This window comes from Sceloporus undulatus, chromosome 9 (assembly GCF_019175285.1).
Source record: "Sceloporus undulatus isolate JIND9_A2432 ecotype Alabama chromosome 9, SceUnd_v1.1, whole genome shotgun sequence".
Lineage (NCBI taxonomy): Eukaryota > Metazoa > Chordata > Lepidosauria > Squamata > Phrynosomatidae > Sceloporus > Sceloporus undulatus.
The window spans coordinates 13,096,884-13,115,789 of record NC_056530.1 but is presented as its reverse complement, the minus strand read 5'-3'; the positions used below and the strand labels follow the sequence as shown (position 1 = coordinate 13,115,789).

General features: G+C 44.0%; 1 protein-coding gene across 1 annotated transcript in view; it reads left to right on the top strand.

Moving 5' to 3' along the window:
- COL16A1 (collagen type XVI alpha 1 chain) overlaps window positions 1–18,906 on the top strand; it is a 121,701-nt gene that overhangs the window by 72,682 nt on the left and 30,113 nt on the right. Inside the window, exons 37-50 of the mRNA XM_042439805.1 lie at window positions 251–319; window positions 434–487; window positions 1,036–1,062; window positions 2,400–2,465; window positions 2,668–2,721; window positions 2,865–2,918; window positions 3,805–3,858; window positions 4,185–4,220; window positions 5,176–5,286; window positions 8,320–8,355; window positions 12,321–12,404; window positions 13,449–13,493; window positions 14,168–14,212; window positions 17,500–17,553. Coding sequence (XP_042295739.1) covers window positions 251–319; window positions 434–487; window positions 1,036–1,062; window positions 2,400–2,465; window positions 2,668–2,721; window positions 2,865–2,918; window positions 3,805–3,858; window positions 4,185–4,220; window positions 5,176–5,286; window positions 8,320–8,355; window positions 12,321–12,404; window positions 13,449–13,493; window positions 14,168–14,212; window positions 17,500–17,553 — 789 coding nt within the window. The remainder of the gene's footprint in view (window positions 1–250; window positions 320–433; window positions 488–1,035; window positions 1,063–2,399; window positions 2,466–2,667; window positions 2,722–2,864; window positions 2,919–3,804; window positions 3,859–4,184; window positions 4,221–5,175; window positions 5,287–8,319; window positions 8,356–12,320; window positions 12,405–13,448; window positions 13,494–14,167; window positions 14,213–17,499; window positions 17,554–18,906) is intronic.

Sequence of the window (18,906 nt, the reverse complement as noted above, 5' to 3'; positions counted from 1 at the left end):
GATCTGTAGTTTGTTTCACACCGGAGCTATCTGAAAAAGACAGCAAAAGATCTCATAAAATTGCCAGTCCCAGACTTCCATGTCATTCAGCCAGGGCTGTTCAAGTGGTTGTAACGGCATCATTTCTGCAGTGCAGATGAAGCCTTAGACTTCTTTTTTCCAGACTGGAGGGACCCTGGCTTTGGAACAATTAGGAAGGCAGAATGTGCTCAGCTTTGTTTTTGTAACCATGTTCTTGTTTTATATATAGGGATCCCCAGGTCTTAAAGGTGCCACAGGTCTCCCTGGGCCTCCAGGTGCCAGCATCACTGGCCCGCCGGTAAGTGGAAATCCTCCCTCTGCTTTGTGGCTGTCTTTTTGTAACTCGGAGACTCCTAAAGCTCCCAGGTTCCAGCCTGGCCTATTCCCACGTTGTCTTCATCTTCTCCTCCAGGGTCCAGAAGGCCAAAGTGGCCCCCCGGGAGCTCCTGGCCCCAGTGGTTTAATGGTAGGTAAGCTGCAGCTCTGTATGTTTTCAAGAGGGGTTTATGTTTGGAAATGAGTGGGAAATCTTGTCCAGTTATCTGGTTGCACCAGGTTTTGAATTTCTTTGGAACCCACCCACCCCAACTCTGACAATCCCTTTTCTGGCAAAAACAAGCGCTGACCTTCGAATCCTCAAAACATGTGGGACCTGATACCAGTCCTATCAGATAACACACTGCAACAGCAGTTTCCCTAGTTGGACATTTCGTCAGAGAAGCCCCTGCAAAATGGTAATGCAAAAATGAGCAAGGTTTGAGCCACGTCACACACACCACACATACACACATGGCCCCCGGGCTGAAAGAGGTGGCTCTTGCAATCCAAAAATGCCTTTATGGGCCTCTGAGCTTCTTGGATGTTCTGCAAACTGAGTGGTGGTGAGCAGAACAAGCCCTAGGCCTGAGTGCCAAAGTGAGACCTGGTCATCATTTGGTGTTTTTCATCACCACTGTGTTGCATCAATACAAAATTCTGTATTAACTCACTTTCTTCTTTTACCTTGCTCTCTAGGGTGAAAAGGGAGCCAGGGGCGAGAAGGTGAGTTACTTTCTTTTGCACCCATTCCAAGTTTGGGAACGCTCTCCTATCTTCAGCCTCTGGTTTGGAAGGTTTTCCACGTGGTGCATCACTGTCTACAATAAATAGATGTTATCTTCAAAGATATAGCCATGTTAGTCTGTCGAATCAGTATGTAGAGAGACCTTGCAGCACCTTTGAGACTAACTGAAAGAAAGATGTTGGCAGCTTGAGCTTTCCTAGACTTCAGTTTACATCCTCAAATGCATCTTTCTTTCGCTTACTCTCAACTTCTTTGTTTCAGTTAGTCTCAAAGGTGCTACAAGATCTCTCTACATAGATGTTATCTCATCATGTGTTGTACATAATCTTCACAGTTCTTACCTTTGAAAGAAACTAGGGTTGGGGGATCCCAAATTCCATTTTTCTATAGACTGGAGGTGTTGCTGTAGCACCACTGACCCCTGACTCTTAGTTATACAGCTAATCCAGTGGCTAGCAGCTGGTGACTTCCACGTCAATGGGATGGTGATCCCTCACCACATTTTTGTTTGAACCTTAAAGACGTCATCCAAATTGCTGCAATCTTCAAATCTTCAGAATAGATACAACAGTGGGATAAAAACATAGAATCATAGAATAACTCAGTCATTTCCAAACTCTGGTTCTCCAGGTGTTTTGGACATCAGTTCCCAGAAGCCTCAGCCATCTTGGCCAATGATCTGAGATTCTGGGATCCAGAGTCCAAAACACCTGGAAGGCCAAAGTTTGAGAATTACTGGTCTAACTGCATGCATCATCTATTCAATGCAGGAACACACAGCTAAAACACTCCTGAAAGATGGCCATCCAACCTCTGTTTAAAGACAATCTCCAAAGAAAAAGTCTACCCCCCTCTGAGGCAGTCTATTCCACCTTCAAACAGCTCTTACAGTCAGGGTTGTTGTGCACCTTCAAGTCATTTCTGACTTATGGTGACCCAAAGACAAACCTCTCATGGGGTTTTCTTGGCAAGGTGTGTTCCAGAGAAGGTTTGCCATTACTTTCTCCTGAGCTTGAGAGTCACTGACTTGTCCACAATCACCCAGTGGGTGTCCATGGCTGAGTGGGAATTTGAACCCCTATCTCCAGGATTGTAGTCCAACACTCAAACTACTGCATCATGCTGCCTCTCAAGCTCCATTATAGTTTAGATGAGAACCTGGGATAGATTTACTATTCCATTGACATGAGGTGCCGCCAGCAAGTTGAGCCGTGAGTCCAGCAGCCAAAGGTCTCCTGTAGCATTACATCCATGCATTCCTTCATCACACATGGTGCTCTTACTTTTCCCTCCCCACCATCTTTTATCTTCCCAGGGAGACGCTGGAGAATGCACCTGCCAGCCTGGCTCTCGCATGGACCCCAGTTTGGTTGGTCTGCCGGTAAGCGTCGCTTCACGCTCTCACTTCCCCCAAAGGCCCCTTTTCGGGGTGATTTGCTACCAGGCTGGATGGTGATACAAGCCGCCCGTGTGTCCCTCCCATCCTCCGCTCAAGCGCTCAACGCCTTTGCTGCTCTGGAGGCCAGGCCGACCTGTGTCCTGCTTGGCTCTTTGCTAAATGCTCTCCCCTTTTGGACCCGCAGGGTGCCCCAGGACTGTGGATCGGGACTTCCTGGCAGCCTCAGCCAGGCCCTCAGGTGTGTGTGGGTGTGGATGTGCATGCTTGCTCCCCTGTGCGTGGCAACCTTGGCTCCTCCATCCCCCATTGGCTCACTCTCACATATATACACACATCACTCCCATAAGAGTTTGTTCCTCTCCTTTTCTTCCACTACTACAGGGACCACCAGGTGCGCCGGGACCACCAGGACCACCAGGCGCTCCAGGGAGACAGGTCAGTGATAGTCATATTTTCTTGGTGCCATCAAAATAGGTTCAACTTCTGGTGATCTTATGGGTGAAATTGCTCCACGAGATCCTGAACAGCCCTGCTCAGGTCTTGCAAACTCAAGGCAACCATGGCTTCCTTGATTGAATCAGTCTGTCTTTTAATGCACTCTTCTTTCACCTTCCACTTTACCTAGCACAATATCTTTTTCAATGAACCATGCTGTCCTATGAAATGTCCAAGGTTCAATGGCTTCTGTTTGGTACCAGGGAAGAGTTCAGGCTTGATATGCTCTCAGACCCATTTGTAGGTCTTCTCGGCAGTCCATCGTATCTGCAGAACTCTCCTCCAGCACCATATTTCAAATAAATGGATCCTTTTCCTTTCGGCTTCCCATCTTGACCACATTCTGGTACTACTTGTCCTGATTTTTACTTGTATGAAATGTTAGAGGCTAGGAAGTAGTCAGTGGGACTACTTCCTCAGATGAGTCCCTATGCAGAGACTGGAAGGTTGCATGTGCGAGGAACACAGCTACGTCTGGTGGAGCTTCTGGCAGATCATTATAGGATCTGGACGTTTCCATTTGGACACCCTGCCATTAAGTGGTCAGATTAAAGGGATGATCAGGGTCTAAGGATAAGGTTAAGGAGCTGGGAAATCATGGAGGGGTTCTGAGGTGTGCCAAAAGAACAGCAGAGTTTGGAGCTGTCAGACCATTTTACAGCATCTAATCATGGGTTCTTCTAGAGCAGGAGTCCAAAGTTCAATGTTCTGGTCCTTCACAGGGCCTCAGATACTGACAACCAGCAGGCTCCCTTTGAGGTAGCAAGGGTCACATCAAGTGATGGCAATTTAATGACAAATATTCAAAGTTTCTCCTTGCCTTTAGGGCATCCCAGGACACAATGGCTTGCCAGGACTGCCTGGGTCGGCGGGAGACTTGGTAGGTAAAAGACTGCGGTGTCCACCTTTCCCTGCTCTTGCTCAGGCCTGCAGTGAAGGCTGTCCCTTCCTTTGCTCTGCTAATTCCCAAAGCCTCCTCTCCTAAAAAAAGAAGAGAGTGCAGAAAAGAAGGTTTTAACAAAGAAGAATTTGAAGAGCAGTGATGAGGAGGGAAGCCTTGAGGCGTTCACCCTGCTTTGGCTGGGATAAAACAAACCCTAGAAGCTCATTATTCCGCTTTTTTTCTGTTGTTAAAATGAACATGAAGGAAGAGGATTGTCTGTGTCCATTGGCTTCTTATTTTTCTTCTCTGTTTCTCATTTCCAGGGGCCATTGGCTGCTGAAAGCATTGACATCTTTAAGGTAGGTGAAAAGGATCTCTCAAGCTGACTTTTTTTTCTTGTTAAAAAAAGTTGTATGCAAAATGTAAGAACCAGAGATTGTGGAAGATTTGGGGAGGGAGTGGGACTGTGCTCCAAAGAGCACTTCAAATAGAGGACTGTCAGAGATGTTTCAGGAACTGATCAATCCTGCCTTAGAAAAGATAGCTACTGTTGGGTGCCTTCAAGTCAACTCTGACTTATGCCAAGCCTAGCCTAGGGTTTCCTTTGCTCAGAGGAGGTTTGCCAATGCCTTCCTCTTAGGCTGAGAAAGCATGACTTGCCTAAGGTCACCTGGTGAGTTTCCATGGCGGAGCAGTTATTCGCACTTGAGTCTCTCTCTCCATTGCCTGCTCTTACCATTGGGCTATAGTAATGAATTAAACCAAGAATGGGCAACTGCAATGGGGATGGGGAACAATTTTCAGCACCTTCCCAGGCCACATCTGAAGTGACGCCATGCCACTTCCAGACACCATTTTGTTCTATTTGGGGGGGCTGATTTTAGCCATTTCACATCTATTTGAGCAGTGCTGGGGGTCCATGCAAGTGGGTGAGTGAAACCAGCATGGTTTGGGGGGCTGCATTGGGCCATTTGGGAGTGAAAAATCACTTGAAAATCAAGCAGAACTTTAAACAAAAACAATGGGGGACTTGGGTGGTTGTCTATGGGAGCTCAGAGGGTTGGTGTTGTTGCGTGGTTTGTGCGCACTTGCCCTTGCCGAAAGATTTGTCATTGCACGGTCCGGTACAGAAATGACCGGACCTACCTGTTTATGTCCCGATCGGAGCTGGCAGGGCTTTCCTTCATCCGCCATGGCTCATGCATCATTCACAAGACAAATGGCACAATCGATCTTGGGAAAGCAGTGAGGGATTGTATTGTATTTTATTTTATTTGCACCTGATGGTCTTTTTTTGCTTTCTCGTGGCAACAGATTTGCAGAGATTGTGCTCAGAACCCGTCTTCCCAAGTCTCCAATGGAGTCAAAGGGGAAAAAGGTGACCAAGGCATGCCTGGGGCCCCAGGTATCGATAACTGCGCACGGGTGAGTAACTTCGGGTTCAAGGAGAAGGCGCTGAAAAAACACTGTGAACCAGGGGTACATTCATACTATGCCAGTGCAGTCGACCCTCCACAGTCACTAATATTGCATCCATGGATTCAACCATCAACAACCAAAAATTGTTTTCCCAAAACCAGAGTTTGGTTTTGCCATTTTATACGAGGGACACCATTTTACTACACCATTGTATTTCATGGGAATTGAGCATCTGTGAGTTTTGGTATCAATGGTGGGAACCAAACCCAGTATACCAAGAACCATGATTCCACTTTAACTGATATGGCTTCATCCTATATGATCATGGGCTTTGTAGTTTGGTGGTGAGGCACTAGGGCTTTGTGGCTGGGAATCCCAAATGCCTTTCCTTAACTCCAAATGTTAGGAGTCCAGGACTAAATTAAATGTGAATAATAGCAATACAATTGTATAGTGCGAAGGACCTTGCAATAAGGGCTGCATCATCGTCACTGTAGAAATAATCCAGTTTGATACCATTTTAACTGCCAAAGCTCAGAGCGATGGAATTCTGGGAATTGTAGTTTGCTGCAGCACTGGAGCTCTCAGACAGAGAAGGCTAAATGCCTCACAAAACTCCCAGAATTCCATAGCACTGAACCCTAGCAATCAAAGTCATGTCAATCTGGATTATTTCTGCAGTGCGGATGCAGCCAAGGTTGGCCTATAGAATCATAGAATGGAAACAGCCACCAAATCCTGCTCAGGTTAATAATAGTAATAATAATAATACCTTATTTATATCCCGCCTCTGTCAGGATAGAAGCAGCTTACAATAAAGATAAAATAGAATATAACAATATAAGAGAACTCAAGATAAGTAATATCCAGGATATAGCCTTTCCCTTCTTTTTGAAGACATCCTTAGAAAATGGTGCAAAATTGATCGTGGTCTTATTAGTTTTCCAGAAAACATTTTTTTTTCTTTTTTTGACATGAGAAAGAATAATTACAAATATTCTTTCAGTCCCAAGTAAATGCAAAACCCTCAGTGAATACTGCTATTTAGCAGCAATTCGTTTGAAAACATTCGTATTATCTGTTCTGTCATAAAACAATTACAAAGGCATGCAGCTCCTAACCATTCCAACCTTTCATAATATACCGTTCCTTTTCTCATTTTACTGCAATCCTTTCTTCCTTTTCACGACAAATCATTTTAAGATCGTAATGATCTATCATAGGGAAGCAGAAGCCAAAATGTGCGGTTTTTTTATTACATTTAAATAGTTCTGCTTGTTAATCACGCTAATAAATATCTATCATTATAAAATTATACTTAACAGATGGTTCTACGTCTGCTATTTCTTTCGCAGTAATCAAAATTCATTTTCTTATTAAAATACATTAAACACAGAATTAAAGAATCAACATAAAGTTATGCATAAAAGACGTAGTACTCAACTAGCCTACATGAATCATTTGATTGTTACCAAAAAGTGATCGTTTTCAAACCTTTCCTCTGTTGGTTCGATCAGAAATATACTCACAGATCATCCAATTCAACCCAAATTTGTGACCATTTGCTAGGTCTTAACTGCAATAGAGATCACCATATCTGCGGAGAAGCTATTAATTTTGAAATATTGATCACTATCCAGATCTTATTTTCAAATTATCTACTCAGTGTAGTTTCCCTTTCTCCCTCGCCTCTACTAACATTGTTAATATTTTGGAAGATGAGTTAGAACATATACAGGTTGCGTCTCCCTTATCCAAAATGCTTGCGACCAGAAGTGTTTTGGATTTTGGAATATTTGCATATACATAATGCGATATCTTGGAGATGAGACCCAAGGCTAAACATAAACATAGCCTGAAGCTACCTTTATACACAATAGTACCTTAATGATTTTACGCATGAAACAAAGTTTATGTACACTGAACCATCAGAAAGGTCTCCGCATCCTATCCTATCTCCGCATCCTATGCGGACGATTTTGGAGTGTTTCTGGTTTCAGATTTCTAGATAAGAGATACTCAACCTGTATTAGAAGAGTCAAGTATCTGAAAAGGTCCGCAAATATTTGTTTCAGTTCAATGACACATCTTCTGATAATTCTGTGTAAAGTGTAGAGCTGGGTAGTTCTCTGGATGTTAGGTTGCAACTGCCATCATTCCTGGGTTTACCATTGGCTGTGTTGGTAACTTAGGACTTAAGGGAGTAGCAGTCAAAAACCTCTGGAGAGCCACAAGTGTCTTATATATGTTATACAGCATGAGGAAGCCCTCAAATAAAGCTATTTGTCTTTTCTGACACTACTAAATCTATGTATGGCTGTTTCCCGTGCAAAACAATCTGTGCGAATTTTGCTCAGAATAAGTCCTGAATTCCAAAGAGGCTTTGAAAACTGAATGGTTTTGGATGACTTTCTTGCAACAGCGGGAAAATGGTTAAAACTGTTCATTGGTTCCTTTGAGAAGACACATAGTGAAGAATCACATCCCTGCCCTGAAAGTTTTACTGGAATGAGGGGCCATGTTGTATGATCCAATAATGACATCTCAAGTTTTTTGGTGGGTTTTTCGGTCTATGTGGCCATGTTCTAGAAGAGTTTATTCCTGACGTTTCACCAGTATCTGTGGCTGGCATCTTCAGAGAACTTGCAAACTTTGTGTAAAGATGCCAAAGCCACAGATGCTGGTGAAACATCAGGAATAAACTCTTCTAGAACATGGCCACATAGACTGAAAAATCCACAAAAAACTATGGATGCCGGCCATGAAAGGCTTCGACTTCACAATGACATCTAAGATTCCTTGGCTTGCCACAGAGAAGGAACAAATCTTGGATCTCTCCATGACTATGTCTGATCCATGATTTGCATTGTTCTATCCATGGGAATGTTGCAATGGGACCTGGGATAGGCATCCCTTGGGTTGCCAATGTCGGTCCTTTTATTTATCCCACATTTTGGGAAATGCTAAGCTTTGCTGGTAAATCACACCGCACATTCTGGGTTACAAACTGAACCTTCTCTGCTTTTCTTTGACTTTCAGTGCTTTGCCCAGTTCCCCAGAGCAGAAGAGGCTCGGGTGAGTAACGTTCTTGGCCGCGCACCCATTGCGGAAGGACGCACGGGGAGGATAAAAGCAAAATAAATGCCTGTAGTACATAAACACGCAATGCTTCACTGCCACTGAAGAATATGCACTAAAAGCACATGACATATGGGCCAGGTGATGATCATCAGTTGGCAAAAATGTCCCTTTTGTCCCGCTCCCATCCGCAGAGGTATGCGCCCAGAACAAAACAACAATCTGCCTTGATGGGGTTTCAGGTTTTTTCATCCTCATTTTATAAAATTATTCCATTTTCCCGTTAGCTCCATTGTTTTAGTCTCACTTTCCAGCAAACGCTCTTCGGAATCCGATGGATAGTTTGGAAGCTATTGATGAGAAGAAGAAGAGGAAGAGCTTTTAAAAGGAAGTAACTTTTAGACTAAATGATTTCTTTTTGCATGAGCTCATGTAGTAAAGTGATTTCAGTGTTGGACTAAGACTCTGGGAAACAAGGGTTCAAATCTCCACTTGGCCGTGGAAACCCACTGGATGATCTTGGGCAAAACACATTCTCTCAGCCTCAGAGGAAGGCAATGGCAAGGCTTCACTGAAAACATTTGATCAAGAAAGCCCTAGGATAGGGTTGCCATAAGTCTCTCAACCAACATCATCTGGTGGTTTGAGCATTGGACTAGGACTTAGGGAAACCGAGGTTCAAATTTGCACTCAGCCCTAGAAACCCACTGGGTGATCTTATATATGTGATACTCTTCCAGCCTTAAAAAAGGCAATGCAAAACCTCCTGTAAAGGAACTTTATCAAGAAACCCTCATATCCATTGGGGCTACTGGATGATCTTGGGCCATAGGATAGCAGTGCCATAATTTGCGGTTGACTCAAAGGCACATAACTACTACGTGTGTCTTGCCGTTAAAACAGTGGTTCTCAACCTTGCTAATGCTGCGACCCTTTAATACACTTCTTCATGTTGTGGTGACCCCCAACCATAACATTATTTTCGTCTTGGTTCCTAAGACCATTGGAAATATGCGTTTTCCAATGGTCTTAGGTGACTCCTGTGAAAGGGTGGTTCAACCTCTAAAGGGGCTGCAACCCATAGGTTGGGAAGTGCTGCATTAAAACCTTATGATAGGATCAAGCCAGAGTCAACCTGAATGCATGCTACAACAGCTGCAGTATAAACCATGTATCTGCGGGACTGATAACCAGTTTCCTTTACCCATATCTGAAAAAATATGGTCTCTCTGGGCATCTGGAGGCCCACCCGCACAACTCTATAGCCAACTGGAAATATAGGGTTTGGTATTACCCACGATTTTCACAGTGGTGAGTCTAGGAAAGTATCCCCCATGGATATGGGGGTTGTAATGGAAGCCGCAAAAGCTCATACTAAAATAAATCAGTTAGTCTTAAAGATGCCCCAGGGTTCGATGTTGTCTTCTTCCCTTTCTCTTTATATGAACTAACATGGGTTGTGGCCGCCGATGTTTTCCATGTCTGTGGAGTAGTAAGTCCCCACTTGGTTTTAAGGGGTTGGAGGTGCTGCCCAAGGTCCCAAACCTATTTGGAGAGGACAGAATGTGAGGTGGATTCACCAGCCCCATCATAGACATGGAAGCCACTATTTGCCACTGAACATAAGTATATAACAAGTATAATTTCCAGAGAAATACGAAAGTTACTTTTAGAGCTGCAATTCCTAGAATTTCTAGGAGGTTCACTCCAAAAAAAGGTAAGATTCCCAGGCTCTGAATTTTTTTTAACCTCTTTCACATAGTTTTGAAGGTAGCTGGAGCACATTATCATGCTGTGCCGAAATCTGATAAATTAGATTTGGTCGGGAGAAGCAAGGGTGAATTGCCAAGGGAGGGATAAGTCCAGAAAATATTTAATGCTCTCTTAGTTGCAATGCTTGCTACTCTGTGTGCGAAATACAATGAGGGTGATAGGTTAATCCATTTAACAAGAGGAATAAAAGACATCCCTTGTATTGCAGGGAAAAAGGCTGTGCCAAGAATTAAGCATATTCCATTTCTTCATTGTATATTTAACTAACTAAGCACAGAAGGATTTGAAGCAAAGACTGGATAAAATAGAAAGAGATGGGATGTCATATATGTTTTTTAAATAGCAAATATAATGCCACTGATGGTGGCGGGTTGCCTTTATATATATGCCGCCTCTCCCGCAGGATCGAGGCGGCTTACAATATCAAATAAAATACAATATAAAATACAGCATATAATAAAATACATTCTACTATTCCCGGCCCCCAACTATACTATAATAAAATAACATAAACCATTAAAACCATTAAAATAGTCAACAGCTAACTATCATGGCTCCGTCCTATTTTATCCTGGGATTTGCACTTTGTTGTAGCACCAGAGCTCTCTGAGAGTGAAGGCTAAATATCTCACAAAACTACAGATCCCAGAATTCCATTGCACTGAGCCATGGCAGTTAAAGTGGTGCCAAACTGCATTAATTGTGCAGTGGAGATGCAGCCTTGAAATAATAACCCCGCTTCCATAATTTTGAAACCAAGGCCATGGCATTTCTCATTAAAATAATTTATTGGAAACCGACTAACAGAGTTCTTCCTTCTTTATCTAGTTCAGATGTTTAGGATGAGTCTAAGTATAGAAATATTTTGTCTGCAGTCAACAGTGGAGATAAATAAAGCATCCAAAGCAGCTGTGACTAATGCACTGATTCAGTCCCATTATGTGTTCTGGAAGATGTAGACTTCCTAGACTAGTTCCAGATGACTGATCTAATCTGTTATAGGTTCTGGCACACAATTCCGGTCTAGTTCCAACCGGAGATCCATCCAATGAGCCGAGCTGCCTTCTGCTCAGATGATGGGATCTTATCTCTGGTAATCATCTGCAATTTTATCGTACGGCCATCAGGACTCCGTCGGCGGAGGTTTCCATCTGCTTGTTTGCTTGAAAGGAATTCAAATAGACGTTCCGGTGCTCTGAGGTTTTGTGTAAATTCGGGCGTACTGGAAACGGGGGAGAAAGAGAGTGAAACGCTTCATTCTCGTGACCCATGTCTTTGATAACGTCTCTGTTCAGCTCTTTTAAAGGTCTGGGGGAGGAATGGAAATCTCTTGGGAAATTGACACTTGCATCACAACTGAGTTAGCAGCAAAAGGAAAACCTTCCTCCAACTGGTATTGCTCTATGTGAGGGAACTGCCAAGAACCCTACTCATTCTGGCCAGGATCCTACCATGGGATTGCAGAAGCTAAATCTCTGTTTGTAGATTTACACATGGAGGTCCAGTTGCACTTAGGGACATAGGCACACATAAGACGCATTACACATGACAGGCCAAAAAGTCTTGGTTGTTCAACAGACATGTTCTACTGATAGCAATGGAAGTGGTGTTGCACAGACAGCATGCTCATCTGTACTTTGCCTTTGCACGTTGCACCTTGTGCATTGTGGCTGTGCATCCTATACATTGCATTGTGGTTGTGCACCTTATACTTTGCATTGCAGTTGCGTATCATGTATTGTTCATTGTGAAATAGCACCCAGTCGTTGACATGTGCCGTACAATTTTGCTATACTGGACAGGATTTGTGTAGTGCTTGTGGAGCATATTTCTGCATGTTGGTGTTTATGTTGGAATGACGGACTGAGACTTAACTGTGCCACACATCCCTTGTGTTGACTGGCAGTGTTGCTCAACTGTACCAAGACACCAAAATGTGAGACTGAATGCACAATCGAACGGGCATGTCTCTCCATGGGCAATGTGTATCAGTGCACAATGTGTACCAAGCACACAGTACATCTGCATGCACTATTCCGCAACCTTGAAGTGAATGTGGACATTCTGCCTTTGGACTAAAATGTCTGAGCCCTTCGCTAGGGGAACTCTCACATATAGAAGACATAGATATGATTCTGGCCTTGGGACAGTTTAGATGGTCTCTCAGTGCATCTTGTCTTTCCTTTTAGGGCGACAGCGACAATGACCAAGATTGTCTTGGAGGTCCTGGCCTTCCAGGGGTTCCTGGTTTACCTGGTGACAGGGGAGAGCAGGTAATGCCACCTGAAGACTCTGGCCAGGGGTGGGCAACTCTGTGAGGTCCAGGGACCAACTACTTTATGCACTGACCCTTCCCTTAGAGGCCACCTCCCTGATATCCTACCCAAATGCCTCCTGAATGCCTCTATTTTCATCCTTTCCAAAATGGCAACAGGACCATTCCCACCATTTTGGAATCATGCTTGTGATGGAAGGAGCAGATAGAGACATTTGGGGTTGATAATGGGGTTCTGTGGCCTTTAGAGGCAGTGGTATGGATATGGAGGCTTTGGCTCAATTTTATGAAGTCACTCCAATTTATTTATTCAAAAATGGGAAATATCGGGGACTAGCAATGGGCTCCAAGAGCTACAGAAATGAGGTCAAGGAACTACATGCCACCCATAGACTACACTTACACACACACCACACACACCCTAAGCCTCAACGAAGCTCTCACACGCTCTTGAGAGATGTCCCACCTCCATCACAAGCACAGTTGTTGGGGACACAGGAGGAGATCTTCCCAGCAGCTGCCCCCAGATGTTGGAACAGGCTTTTAAAATGGACAAAAATGGGCTTGGGGGTGCTGTTTGGTTTTAACTGAACTGTTTTTAAGAGCTTTTCTCTTTTTTTAAATTGCACTTTATTTTTTAACATGTGATTTGTTTTAATACTGTAATAGTTTGGTTCTATTTTAATGCACACTTTTTGTCCATTTCTAACTGTATTATTAATTTTAAATGATAAGCCACTTTGAGTTCCAATTTTCAGAGAGCAAGTGGATGATGATGATGATGATGGTGATGATGATGATAGCAGCAGGCAGCATGGTACAGCTGTTTGACTAAAACTCTAGAGATCAGGATTCAATTTCCCACTTGGCCATGGAAACCCAAAGCACTCACACACTCTCTGCCCCAGAAAACTCCATGATAAATTCACTTAGGGTCTCCATAAGTCAGAAACAACTTGAAGGCACACAACACCAGCAAACAACAACATGAACAACAACAATAATGACCTTTTTTTGTTTCTTGGCTTTTCCTTTTCTCCAGGGACCACCAGGTTCAAGAGGCTCTCCAGGACCCCCTGGGCCAATTGTGAGTAGATCCCTTTGGCCTGGGCACCCCTCTTACTTTTCTCTTCTCTCTCAGCCCTCCCTAGCCCCAGTACCTTTCTTCATCTTTTACTACCACAATCTAAGGCCTATCTAAGAAGATGAGAAGTGGGGATAGAAAAGCCTACTTAAAAATCAACCTTCCCCTTTTGGGTGTGCTCCATGGTATAGATTTGGCCTTTTGCAACCAGGACCATTCCAGCCCCTAAAGAATTCTGGTTTCATAATAGAGCGGGAAGGAATGGTCAAGACTAGGGATGAAAAGAGTATTAAACAATATTTGAAAAATCATTAAAAAATTATTTCCAAGTATTAAGAAGAATCCTAGATGGATGAAATTTTTGTTGCAGCAGGAAAACAATTGTTGAAATCACCTGTCACTTCCTTCATGGAGAAACATAGTCAAGAATTGCTTGCCCAGTCAAATCTCAGTTTTCCAGGTAGCCTTGCTTTGAGGGGGAAGCACCAATGCTTACTTTGGAGAGGTGAGTCCCGTTCCTCATACCATAGAAGTGAATGCAGTCTCACCAAGAAAGCTGTGATCTTCCTTTCAAACCAAACCTTTCCTCCTCATTCCTCCCTCCTTCTTCTTTGCCCACCTTCCATGATCTAGCCAATGTGATTGCCAAGGTATGACTCCACTGTTTCTTCCCGTAGGGAACCCCAGGTTTTCCTGGAACACCTGGTGCACCTGGATTACCTGTAAGAATCCCATTGTAGCACGTGCTGTGTGCAGTCCGTTGTCTCTGCCGCTTGTTTGCCTTCTCCATCCCTCCTTCCCTGGCCCCTCTTTCTCCAGGTTTTGTATCTAATATCACAGCCAACCTCCCCCTCCCCATGTGCACTTGGCCATCTAATCTAAAAGCCTTTCCCCCCTGAACCCCCCCCCCCCCCCCCCCCCCCCCCCCCACCAGCCTCTACATGGATACGGGGCAACCACCCCAGACAGCCATTCATCTGTAGATGTGGTCTACAGAAGACATGGGGTTCTTCTGATCTGGGATTGTGCCCTTGGCTTCATAGGGGCAGGCTCCTTGATCAGGGCAACTGTATGGCATCCTTGTGCCCATGGGTCTAAACCCAATTGCTTGACCTTGCTAGAGGAGATTCCTACAAATGTGAGCCTAAACCCAGCTATTTATCCCAACCAGACACTTTGAATCATAGAATCATAGAGTTCAATTGAATTTACATGAGCGTTGACTTATCAGGTTCCCATTGATTCAATGGGTCTACGATCGTTGGGATGGATGATTAAATTTAGGGCAAGACTGGGAATCCTGACCACCTCCCAGTGTTGTTGGTTGCAGTTCCCAGCATCCATCAACATTGGCTAGGGAAGCTGGGACTCACAGGTCTAAATTCTGTTGCTGGTTCTGACTAGAGTAGAATCAACTGGATTTGTCTTCATGTCAATTCACAGTTCAACAAATGGTCTGACTCTAGTTGAGACTAACTCACAGGATGACAGCCACAGTTGGTCTAGAGCAAGCTTCGCACTCCTGAGTGAGACTATAAAATAAAACATGTCATCATCCTGATGACTGTGAAGGGACATCTAATATTTAATACCATTTATTGGCTCAACACTGAGAAGCTTTGAGAGGTCTTGTCAGTTGACATATCTGCCCATAGAGTTGACACACATAATAGATTCCAACAGCCAATTTTCCCCCAGTGCGCAGCTTGTCCCAGAAGTGTTGATCATGGACCTAGCCTTGAATTGAAGGCCTCTAGATGAAGTCATTCCACTTCATTTTCAACCCTTCCTGAGTACACACTGAGAAATGAATTAATGTCCTCGGAAAGGAAGCCGGTTCTTCGCTCAGTCAATGCGCTGTCTGTGCCATGTATGGAAACGGTGTTCCTCTGGTTCTTGAAAGGGCCATCCCACCCACGCCTGACCCACCACCGCCATTAATAATTCCTTCATTTCATCCGCCTCTTTCCAACATCTTATCCCACTAATGACACTGTAACATCCACAGTCTGTGTGATTAAATGCTCTGCAATGTAGCCCTGTGCCGTGTCCGACCAAATCTGTCACACTGCCCACCACCACATAACCCAAACTAACCCTACATTGCTGAAACCCCAAAAGAGTCTCCCCACTCTTGTGGGTCACACGACAGATTGGGGAGCATCCGTTCTCCTGTTCCATGTTGTGTAGCTCTGTCTGTGAGACGAGGAACAGCAGCTGAGGGATGCTTGTGTGACGTGGTGCCTTTTGGATACAGAATAACTCTTGCTGTGATTCCCCGTTGACCTCATAAATGTGCCAGGGAGCCACACATGTGCTCTCCATCGCTGCTCCTGACAATCATGCTCACTGAAAATAGTATTCCACCCCATTTGCTAAACGTTCAATTCCATGTCACGAGCAGAGATGGAGACATTTATTGCAATCCAATGTGGTGATAATTCAGTCCATATCTTGGAATGTACATTAGGAGGTGGAACGTTGAGGAGCTGTATCTACTGAGCTTGTAAAGAGTATTTAAAATCATGGATCCTAAATCTGGGGTATCTGTTGTTGTGGGGGCAGTGAAACTTACTGTGGCTCCCCTTGCAACTGACTTAGGTTGTATGGGAGCTGTCTTGGTGCTGGATTCGATTCCCAACAGAGGTTCAGCACTGGGAGAGCTCCTCTACAACTCAGAGAAGCTGTGGGAGGCAATGTAATAAAACCAACAGAGGATTTGTCATCTCTTGCCATTTAGTTGCAATGCAACTTTTGGGCATAAGATAGTGATGTTCATAGCAACTAGTGGGATTTAATTAGCCATAAGAAGTCAATGTGATGCAGTGGTTTGAGCACTGGACTACAACTCTGGAGATCAGGGTTTGAGTCCCTGCTTGGCCATAGAAACTCATCGAGTGATCTTTCGTGAGTCACACATATTCAGCCCCAGAAAAAGCCTCTAGTGTCACTACAAGTTGGAAACAACTTGAAGGCACACAACAACAACAACAACAACAACAACAACAACAGCCTTGACTCTATGTTTGTTTACACATAAGTGAGCCTCAGTTCCTTAAATGAGATCTTCTCCCGAGAAAATGTGCATAAGATTACAGACTGTCTGTTTTCAATGAGACTATTGTTGGCTGAGTCCCTTGGAAACCATTAGGCGATACCATTTCTGGAGACTGAGAATGGATCTTGATCAGGTTTGGTAGTTCTTGCATATGAGTAGCTATTTTTACAAAGAGAGACACAGATGAATAAGAGGGACATGATGACTTTATGAACATCTCCACAAATCATCAGGATGACAATGGTGGAAGTGTGGTGTGAGTCAGCCAAATACGAACTCTTACCCTAGAAACGTCAAGATGAATTGAGTCCTTCACCCAACATGCAGGAAGTGGTTATTTTTCTCTAGCAATGTTGCTTTGTACCCCATACTGTTGTGTGCATTCACAAAATTGTCCTTCAGGAGGACTTTTTGCAGGCTGGGGGGGGGGGCTATCATTGCTAGTTCTTTTGCCATTTCTGGAAGAACTCTTGTGTGGGTGAGGTTAGGATGTGCACACACGATCCCTCCACCATTCATTTCAAAGAACATCAAGGTAAGCCTGTGTGTCAGTGTGTCCATTCATACCCAGACCACACAAATCATTGTTATTGTGTTCAGATATATCGCTGTAAGCACTTGACTCCTAAAACTTAGTTCTGTTCCCCAACTGATTAGATGCATATTCAATAAAGTCTTGATTGATTCATATTCTATAAATCCTCATATTTTTAAATGAAAAATCCAGCAGCAGAGAACTGTGAGCCAAATAATTACATGACAAGAAAAGCTTTCCAGGCCAGGAGTAGGCCATTGAAGAAGCGATGCCATGTTGCCTCACTTCAGCTCAACACTCCTCTTTGTTCCCATTTCCATAAGCCATTCTCCATCCATCCCACCCCTAAATGCATTAACCTGAATTGGTTGGGAGATGTGAAATATTCCTTTATGGCTTTTCTTTTCTTCCCAAAGGGTCTCCAGGGGGAACGTGGACCAGCTGGCTTTCCTGGATCCAAAGGAGAACCGGTGAGTAGTGGATCCAGACCCTAAGTCCCAGGTGAACCGCAAAGCATTCTAGTACCAAGGTTGAGAGCCTCAGGCCCTGGGGCGGAATCTGTCTCAACTTGCATCCCAAACCGGCCTTTTGGGGTTCTCCAGATGGCCAAGTCCTTTTCTCTATGACACCAATGTTTGGTGCATTCCCAGACTGGCACATTTCTCTCCCCTCTCACATTCTAAAAATTAGAAAAGTCTCTCCTATGACTTTGTCATGACCTCTAAGCTAAAATATGCCAGTATTTTTGGCTTCGCCCCTTTTGTATTTGGCCTCACCCACCAGGGGAATGCAAACCCCAAGAACTGGTTTCCATAAACAACCCCTCAAAATTGCCTGGAAATCCACTTTTAGTTCTCAAAAATGGGCTTTTTAAAAAAGGTAATTACAGGGAGGCTTTGAAATCCATTTTAAAAAGAGGCATTGCACCAGGAAGTTTAAAGAAACAGCTGTTTGCTCTCTTTTTTTGGTTTTGAAGGCCACGAAACCATCCTTGGAGGAGGCAACGCTGACACCAATGCTTCACTTTGCCCATTCCTCCATTAAAGAAACATTCTGTGCTCTGTTTCTGAAGTACCTCTGAGTATGTTTCGGAGTTCTTCCCCTGGCTGCATAGTTGTGCTCCAATACTTGGAATTACGGAGCAAAGCAGAGCTTATGTATGCATGGATGTGTCAAGCAGGTGCTAAATATGTTAATCCTCTCTTGTCTTGTCCTTGTGTTAGGAAACTGAGAAAACTGCCATTTTTCCTCCTCCTGGCTGGTAAGATGGTGGCAAGGTTGTGAAAACCTTGCATGTGAATGGTTTTGCACCAATTGCACAAAGAATGAGCTAATCCAAGGCAGCTATAGACACCTGATTACACCGGCTTTTTAACATTAGAAGCTCTGGGTTTACATGTTGTGTAAGGAGGTATAGAGTACCTCCTTCCGCCATATTTTTACCTATGCTAGCATAAATGGGGTAGGGGGGGTTATGCCAGCATAAACCACAAGACTCCATCTAATCATCATCATCATCATCATCTCATCATCATCCATCATCATCATCTGTTTGCTGTTGTTGTTGTGCCGTCCAAGTCATTTCCAACTATGGCAACCCAAAGCCCTGTTTTTGGGCAAATAAAGACCTCTATAAAACTTTAAAATTTGAATTGCAACGGCATTAAAAAGCTAATCCTCATCAGTTATGAAAAGCCCAGTGGACAACAAATGTTTTTGCCTTGCTGTGAAAGGAAGCAGGGATGGGCCCACCAGCAGCGTGTCTCTAGGGGGGGATGTTCCAAAGCCTGGGAGCCCACTGAAAAGGCCCGGTCGCCCTTGTT